The 9,452-nt window shown below is 42.6% G+C and overlaps 1 protein-coding gene across 1 annotated transcript in view; it reads left to right on the top strand.

The window, feature by feature from the left end:
* The window catches only part of mapk8ip1b (mitogen-activated protein kinase 8 interacting protein 1b), a 37,180-nt gene that overhangs the window by 14,933 nt on the left and 12,795 nt on the right, over nt 1-9,452 (top strand). The window contains exon 3 of the mRNA XM_061067731.1: nt 6,228-6,485. Coding sequence (XP_060923714.1) covers nt 6,228-6,485 — 258 coding nt within the window. The remainder of the gene's footprint in view (nt 1-6,227; nt 6,486-9,452) is intronic.

The following is a 9,452-nucleotide window of genomic DNA, read 5'->3' on the forward strand; positions in this document are numbered from 1 at the left end:
CAGGATTCCAGAAAGAGAAAAAGCATCATCAGTGAAAGTTGAGCATTACACCTCCATAGGTTTTGTAATTTGGCTTCTGTGGTGTGTTGACAACATGACAACATGTGTAACGATGTTCTCTGAAGCCGCTGAGCAGAAATAAATCCCACAATGTTCACAATGACCTTGAGGACTGTTTGTTTATTAACGATTAATCTGCACCAGACGGACGAGCCTGTCGCCAAAGACAAAGCCAGAAAACCCACAACAAATGACATCACTGCGTTTCTATCTTTTTTTAAATCGCTGCTAATTTCTTTCATTCACACAAAACTGTAAGATGTGTCATCGGTAAACAGATTCTTCAGCAGTTTCAGCCTCGGAGACAGTATCAGAAGAATAAAACGTACAGAAACCAGAGATTTTCTAATAGCAGCTTCGGGAAATCTTTACTTTCTACAAGTTTATTTTCACCGATGCCAAGATTGCTGCACTCAAGACATGGTGAACAGTGGTGAGGAGCAGTGACTGAATCAGATCTTCACTCTCAGCGGTCATCTCATCACCTTCGTCTCTTCTTACCCCTAACACCCATCATCAATTTCAAAGTGCACATTGTTCGATGGAGGCCCTGCCTGTTAAAAGATGCATGTGGAGGCTGCAGGACGTTTGGGGGAGAAAGGGGTGAGGGACCCTGGACACTTCCTGTAGAAGCCCCCTCACTGATATGTGCACCCACAGAGCGGTGACCTCATCAGTGAGCTCATCATCATCCCGGGGGGGAGCTTCAGGATGGATCTGGTCTCATCAATAATGGAGGGTCACACGGAGGGAGCATCACACACCGCAGACGGGCGTGGTGTCTCCCTCTGCAGGGGGGAGGGATAGGGGGTGTGGCCGTGCTCACCCTCTTGATAGACATGAGTGCAGGAGGTCTTTCATACAGAGCGCCTGTCGTCCAGAGAAGGAAATCCCTGCTTCTCAAAGACAGAGGAACTGTCAACTCAGGAGGTGGCAGAAGTAGAAGTTGTTCAGAGTGAAAAAGAGCAACAAGTAGAAATGAGGTCAAAAAAATAAGCAGATATTTGTTGTAGACAACAGCTTCTTTTCAATTTTTTCTCAGCCTCATTTAACTGAATGTTTGCGGTGGAAACAAGAACATGAATGTGATAAAGATATTGATTTTCGCCCAAATTGAATTTCATGGCTGTTCTCATGAAGAATTAATGTCTCATTCTGGACTTGAGCTGCTTCACATAAAGAGATTTACTGATCCTCAGAGACATGAAATGACAATGTGCATTATCACAACCTGTGTGTGTGTGTGTGTGTGTGTGTGTCTGTGTGTGTGTGTGTCAGAGTGGAGTGCTTCTGTGCACGTGTGCAGGGCTGAATGGATTAGATTAGCAGCCATTTGTTTTGTGTGGGTGGTTGGAAAAGCCATGTGTCAGGGTGGGGTCGGATAGAACAGGCAATTACATTGAAGTGACTCCAGAACACACAAATCACACACTACAACACAGTGCACACACACACACACACACACACAAACACACGTGCACACATAGACATATCGTACAAAGAGAATATTCAGGGCTTTATCTCAATGCGTTAGACAAAGAGACATCATTTAATTAATATCTGTTAATCAAACACATCACTTAATCTCACTTGGGTTCCTCATGCGGGTTCTTGCTTATTTAATACGATTTTTACCTGCAATTACAAGGCCTGAGGACATTAATGTAAACTTAACAGTTATGCCGTCATGTTTAAATTCAAATACAGAAATCCTTTAGATATCCAATTTGTTTTGAATTATTTATGTCGGCGATAAACTTCAGTGCTTCGATTACACTGTCTAGAAACGTTACGATCGATAAAGATGATTGATTCAAAGCACTTTAGTGACAGTGTTACTACAAGCAGGGTTTAGTTACCCAGAGAGAGAGAGAGAGAGGGAGGGAGAGAGGGATGGAGAGAGAGAGAGAGAGCCAAGGGACACAGAGAGAGGGGAGGGGTCCACAAAAAACTCTCGAAAGAGGAGAGGGAGGGCTATTTCCATGGCAACAGTGTTTCTCTCACCTACTGCATGTGTCGGAGCTGAAAATACATGCACTGTTGAAGCACACACAGACACACACAGACACACACACACACACACACACACACACACACTGCCCCCATGGATACTGCTCACGTCATCTCGTCCACATGGTAACAGCAGAGAGGAACCTGCTCACAGGATGTTTACTGACATTCAGCTGTTTGTACATATTCATAGAGACACCAGCACCGGGTTTCCTGGGATTCATCAGTAGAATCACTGTTGGCATTTTCTGTCCTGGTCCGTGTGGATTCATTCAAAATAGCATTTATTTGTTATTAACTTTTAAGGCAGCAGAAGATGTGGAACATGTCAAAATCATCACGTTTTGTTTGCATATAAATCACATATGTAGCTGATAGGAAATTACTTTATAGATTGATGTCTTTTTCACGTTAAAAACAAGATCAACACATAATTTATCCGTCCGCTATGTTAGAGGGTTTATCAAAGCTTTATTCAATGCTCCCTGAAACCAGGTTGAGCTGGAAAACCAAAACACAACAAGCTGAAATAGGTTAATGAGCCTGTGGAGCTGAGTGTATTTTTCCACATTATGTATGTGATAACGTTTTATATAATAACAGAATATTGGCACTGAATATTATGTTTTAAAAAGTGTTCCAATATTGTCTGTCAAGGAATCTGATGTCACATCTGTGCCCATTAATTTACACCAGCGGATAGGACTTTTCTCTTAATGTGTTTTTTATATTATATTATATCCACCATGTTTTGAGTGATTTAGGACTTTCAGACCTTTTTCATTTTCTCGTGTTGTTGTGGTCTACGTGTTGCCTGTGTGATTCCCCTTCTCCGGCTGCTCTGATTGGTTTAGAGACAAGCGTCACTGCAGCATCTCCTCAGCCTCCTCATCCTCACTGAGCTCCCTGTCTCCTAGCAACAAGGGCCAAGCTGTCTTAAAGGGGCGAGTTAAAAAATAGCTGTATTAGCAGGTATTGATCTTCAGCAGGTGTAAAGTTAGATGGGAGAAGAAGAGGCGGATGAGAAAAAGGGAAAGATAATGAGAGTGGTTGTATTTTTATTACAGAAACAGGAACAGATATGATCCGGCTGAGCTGAAAATATATGAGCAGGAGGAAAAGAAGTGCGAGCGGAGCATCTTCTGACAACACATCAGAAAACAGAGGGAGTTATGGGTGATGATGGATGGATGGATCGCTGAAAGATGGATGGATTGATAGTGGGTTGAATATGAGTTGTTGATGCACTACTTGTAAGTAGCTTTGGATAAAAGCGTCGGCCAAATCACATGTAATGAGATGGACTGATACATTATCGATGGACGGATCATTGAGAGTTGGATGGATTTATGAATTGACAGATTTATAACTGATTGATGGATTGATTAATGAGAGCAATAAATGGATGGATGGATCATTGAGAGATGGGTGGAGGTATAAACAGGTGGACAGATGGATGGATGGATTTATGAATGGACGGACAGATGGATGGATGGATGGATGGATTTGTAAATGAATGGATAAATGGATTGAGGTATACACAGGTTGACATATGGATCTGATCAAACACTATCAAAGTTTGTTTTAACAGATGTGAAAACAGCAGGAACCATAAACACCTTTCACATCAAATCTGGATCCTGATCAGTGGCGTTTTCTATGGTACCGGTCATATGATAGATTTGACCTAAATTCAACATATGTTATCTGATATTTCTGGACGTTACCAGGCAACAAAGTCAGCCTGAAACCATTGTTGAATAAAAAACTACATTTGGAGAAACATTTGAAAAGCAACAAGACTTTTTTTATTGGTATTAAATCCAAAAATGTGGACTTTCAAGGCCAATGATCACTGAATAGAAAAGCAGCTACACAATCTTTCCATTTTAGTCCCAATACAAAGGGACTGCTGCAACACAACCCTTCACATACACACACACACACACACACACACACAATCCTCTTTTCTTTCTTTAGACAGAGATAGAGAGAGACTTTCAAATATCTGCGATTGGCGTCTTGTTGCATACAAATGTGCTTGAAGGCAACACTTAGCCGTTGGGGTCGGATTAACCTCTATTCCATTCACCCTCTGTGAGTTCGCTTCCACCATCTGCAGCACACACACACACACACACACACACACACACACACACACACACACACACACACACACACACATGCTAATACCCACTCTGCTACTTTCATAAAGAAAACACATGTAATTATCTTCATAATGCAGTTGTCTGCTAAAGCACAGCCAACGTGGAAGCGTGTGCATGTTGAAATAAACACAATCTAAGGTTTATACTTTCAGGTTTTATTCCTAAAGGGGATTTAGTTGTTTGATTGATTGGAAAATGTGGGTCAACTTCAAAAGGAGTCTTGTTGAACTCTCTGCGATTTTATCCCCTGAAAGAATCCAGACTGTGGTGAATGTGGTTATCATGGCGGCTGAGTGTTTACACAATGGTGAGACAGACTCTGGATCTGCTCTTAAAGGAGCACGTTGTTTTTAATTTTTTAATTTTTTTCCTGACTTCACATTTCACCAACATAAGCAGTTATATATATATACGCAGGTTTATTGAACGCAGGTCATCTGCTAAAAAAAAGCTGATTGAATCTTTTCCCATTGCCGGTAAAGGAGTTTTCCTTTTCTTTCCAGGAGAAATGATCGTGTTCACACAAGTGTCATGTTTCCATCTCTTGGAGTTTGAGCTGATCAAAACCCACAGAGTAATTTAAACTGGGTAGATTATATCCATTATAATCGCAGTTCAAGCCTCTTAACGCGTCTGATGAAAGCATCTCAAGACTTTTTAGGCTTAAGAAGTCAAAGTGACTCATCCAGTTGTTGATGTTACATCCTTGATGTGTGTGTTCACACCGGGGCAGCAGATCACGACTAATGTGTTGTGTACATGACATTTTTTTGGGGGGGAAGTTTGTTTATGTGCAGCAAAGAGGGAGCTACAGACAGTAACAAGCTTAACTGTGACTCAGTGTGTTTCTCGTCTGTGTGTGTGTGTGTGTGTGTGTGTGTGTGTGTGTGTGTGTGTGTGTGTGTGTGTGTGTGTGTGTGTGTGTGTGTGTGTGTGTGTGTCTGTGTGTGTGTGTGTGTGTGTGTGTGTGTGTGTGTGGTTGTGGTGATGGTGAGTAAAGCAGACTGTTGCACTGGCCCACTGGCCTCTGACTTACCGTCTCTCCTGTCACTTGGGTTCATGTCAGTGTCGATGTGAAGTACATTCACAGAAAGCTCTCAACACAGCTTCTCTGATGTGTGAAAGTTACGGGCAAAAAAAGTAAAAGATCCCGTGGAGAGAAGAGTCGGGAATTTACAGACAAAAGATAACCTTTTAAATTATTTTATCATGTCACAGAATACAAGATAGATCAATACAGATTTTCCTCCTTTATTTTCTATTTATTATTCTTAAGTATGGGGATTTGCAATGTTATTTCTTCTTACTTTTGGAAAACCCTTGTGACTCTTATCCTTGATAAATCTACTTGTGTCCTGTGGCAGCTGCAGGGATTCTCTCAGTGGCTTCCCATCTGTCAACAAGGCTCGGTGTACACATAACTATCTCTGGCTGGAAATAACCAGAACATAATTTACGTGTTAATAAACACGTACGGGATTGACACAGATTTAAATATTTCCTCCGTCAACCTGAAAACAGCAAACCTCAGCTGCAGATCCCATGTTTGGTGTTTACATGTCGTTGATAGGCTTGATCTCTTATCTGGATAATAAACCCTGATCAAAAGAGGCTGGAATGGGAGGAATCTGTGACCCTGAACCGATCGGACCACGTCAACGCTCTCATGTAAATGTTGTCATGTGGAGAGGATCCCCCCCCCCGACTCGGCTTTAAGCTGCTCAGCGTTGGCAGCGACAGTGTTACAGCCTGTAGACAGAGCTGCTCCTAATTGGCCGGCTCAGTCTCCTCATCCCTTCCACATCACATCCACTCTCTCTCTCTCCCTCTCCCTCTCCCTCTCTCTCCCTCTCTCTCTCTCTCTCTCTCTCTCTCTCTCTCTCTCTCTCTCTCTCTCTCTCTCTCTCTCTCTCTCTCTCTCTCTCTCTCTCTCTCTCTCTCCCTCTCTCTCTCCCTCGACTGACGGACAGTTTCCTCCAATCCCTGCAGGGCCGTGTGAGGCGAGGAACCAATCACACGTCGGTGAGGGCAGAGCTGGGCGCCGTCGGCCACCTCCAGGCAGAGATGCTGCATTTGGAACTCATAGACGGTGCTGACGGTTTCCGCGGCGACCAGGAGACACTGAAGGCGTCTGCCATCGCACCCCCGCCGGCCTACAAGGACCCTGCAGCACCTGTTACCATGGATACCTACCGGCCCAAGAGACCTACGACCCTTAACCTCTTCCCAATTGTGCCACGCACACAGGTAAAGCCTCAATTAATCCTATACATACACACACACACACACACACACACACACACACACACACACACACACACACACACATACACACAAACACAGACACACACAGATGAAAATTGATCAACATCCAGTGGGAGTGGAGTGGAATGTTTCAATGAAGGAGATTTAACTCACAAAATATGAGATATACAAACGGGTGTTGTGAGTGGACGACCTGCGTGACATCACCACCGGATTCATCCCCAGTCCTCCTCTGACAGGATTTGTTTACTGGACCGAACAATAGCCTCAGTTGTCACGACAAATCGGTGCCCGTCTCTGTGTGTGTTCCAGTGCTCCCCGAGCTTGTGACTCTCGCTGTGTGTGTGTGTCTCTGTGTGTGTGTGTCTGTGTGTGTGGAGGACATTTTGTCTTCATTTTGTCTTGAAAACGTCTTTCAAGCTTAATACAAGAAGGTCTTGGTGAACTTTATGCTGAGCGACAGAATGCCCAGTGTCAGTGAGGGTCCTCATAAGTATAGACACACTCATACCTGCACTGTCACGCACCGCCTCACCCAAACACACATGCTCATGCTTGTGGGTGTTGATGACGCATCAGTGTGTGTGATTCTGAGTTTTTTTTGTAATGAACGACGCACATTTAACATCTGTGATCAGCAGGATGACAGCGTTTGTCTGGAGCTATTATTAATCCAATGAATCAGTTTGAGAATGTGAGAACACTTTGTCTAAGGTTTGTTTAGGTTAAGGAACAAAATGACAAAGTTAGGATTCGGGAAATGTTTTTATTCTGGTTAAAATGACACGATGAAGTTTAAGAATAGGGAAAGATTGTGGTCATGCCTCAAAAACCAGTGTCGTCCACAGACAAGTGGAAACAAACAGTCTGAAGATTTGTATTCCTGACTTCCTCATTAAGGGCTTTGACACCTAACCCCCTGGTGGCTGGCTGCAGTATAGGTCATAAACCCAGCCCTCTATATCACATAGAAGTTCACATTCTATTTTCTGATAAGTTTGGTTTTGATTAGTTATTTGAACCTATTAAAAAAGGGCGAAACATCATGATTGGCCGCTGAGACTGATTCGCGATTTGTCGAGCTTGCGTATCGATGAAACCTCGACACCATGTTGTCCATCTTTATAAACAGTCTATGGTTCAAACTTAATATATTTCACTTAATGACAATCCTCTAAAGAATCATTATGGCTTCTATCAGATGTTATCATTGATTCCCTTAACAAAGTGCAGCACAGCAACAGACGTGAGCCGCCGGTTAATTAAGTGAAGAATTATTAACACCCGACATTAGCATTCCTCTGCTGTTACGTCTCCACAGGAAAGATCGATGGTCCCTCTCAGCATCGTCTCTGTCTCGACTCCCGAGGACAGTCTCTGTCTCTTCAGCTGCAGGACGTCCTGTTGTCTGTCTGGTGTTTGGTTCTGGATCCGGAAGGTTTATCGTGACATGTTCGGTCAAAACAGCTGCTACATTGATGAAAGTGAGAAACGTCTTTAAAGCTGCACAGTCATTCAAGGGCGTTTAATTATAAACCCGGGGAAACAACAAGTGAAATTAGTCATAATCTTAATTTCCTGCTAATTTATACGATTATATATCTGAGAAAATGTTTGATTTCGTACGAGCCAGGTTCCACAGGAATGTAAGCACCTACATGGTGATACTAGTTATGCAATGTATATAGAAATATATAGGATAGTGACTCAATACACACACACACACACACACACACACCCTCCCCCACAATGCACCCTGTCATCATGATCAACCCATGCAGCACTATACGTGTCTCTGCTTATGAGGTGGAAACAAGCCCACTGTACTCGCTGCGGTGCCTTTGCTCTGTGTGTGTGTCTGTGTTTGTGTGTGGTGTGTGGTGTGTAGTGTGTGGTGTGTGGTGTGTGGTGTATGGTGTGTGGTGTGTGTTTGCATGTGTCTGTGTGTGTTCAAGCTGTCAGAACTAGAAACCATAAAGGAAATAATTGCTTTGAAACATTTGTTCTCAGATAGTGTTCAAGTCTCCTGGAACCTTTTTCGCTCTCCACACACACACACACACACACACACACACACACACACATTAAATATCTCATTGTTATTCGAGTGAAATCTTCCTGAAATTGACCTTTGCATGAACCTTTAAGACGTGAAGCAACACAATCTCATTAACATAACATCCACCAGCAGCAGATCTGGGATCATTTTGTATTTGCAGAAGTTTAAATGTTCGTGGAATTAATTTGACCGTTTCTTGCAACTGCGATCTTTTAATAGTTAGTTTCAAAGTTTTCAGCGACGGACTGAAAGTTGTCTCATCAGTTCCGTTTTCAGAGTTTGACCCATAAAAATAAAGTTTTACGCTGCTGCAATACGACTGAATCATTTCCCCTCAAATCTTAATTTAACAACAAGGCTGCTTCACCGAGGCTAACGCCATCTCTTCCTATTGTAAAGAAAGTGAAAAAAAGATTATTCGATCCGCCCCCTTAATCGAATCTGCTTCAAAAGTTCCAAAAGAGTTCTTCCTTGTTTCTTTCAACAACCTTCCACCAATAAAATCAGCTCTGTAGCTTTTTGGTAATCCTGCTAACGAACAGCAAAGAAAAACATAATATTCTAACGTCATAGTAACGTCCATGTGTCCTTGACTAGATGGTTTCTCAGTAATTAGCAGCATCTTTTATATCACAAATGTGTTTTCTTTTTCTTTCTTTCTGCAAAAAGCCTCCTTAAAGAAGCCTCCTTAGCCTCCAGAAATAAACAGATTCAGAAAACCACATGATGATATACAAATAAGTTAATAGATTTAGTTTCACTCTTACCCTTCTAAACCTGAAATGCACAAATTACCAAAGTGATTTGTGCTTGACTTGTTTTCCCTGCGCACCAACTCTTGAGACACTGCTGCAGCTTTACCAGCTCTAACAAGGCTGAGGGTGAAACCT

Source organism: Limanda limanda, chromosome 3, assembly GCF_963576545.1.
Source record: "Limanda limanda chromosome 3, fLimLim1.1, whole genome shotgun sequence".
In the NCBI taxonomy this organism is placed as follows: Eukaryota; Metazoa; Chordata; class Actinopteri; order Pleuronectiformes; family Pleuronectidae; genus Limanda; species Limanda limanda.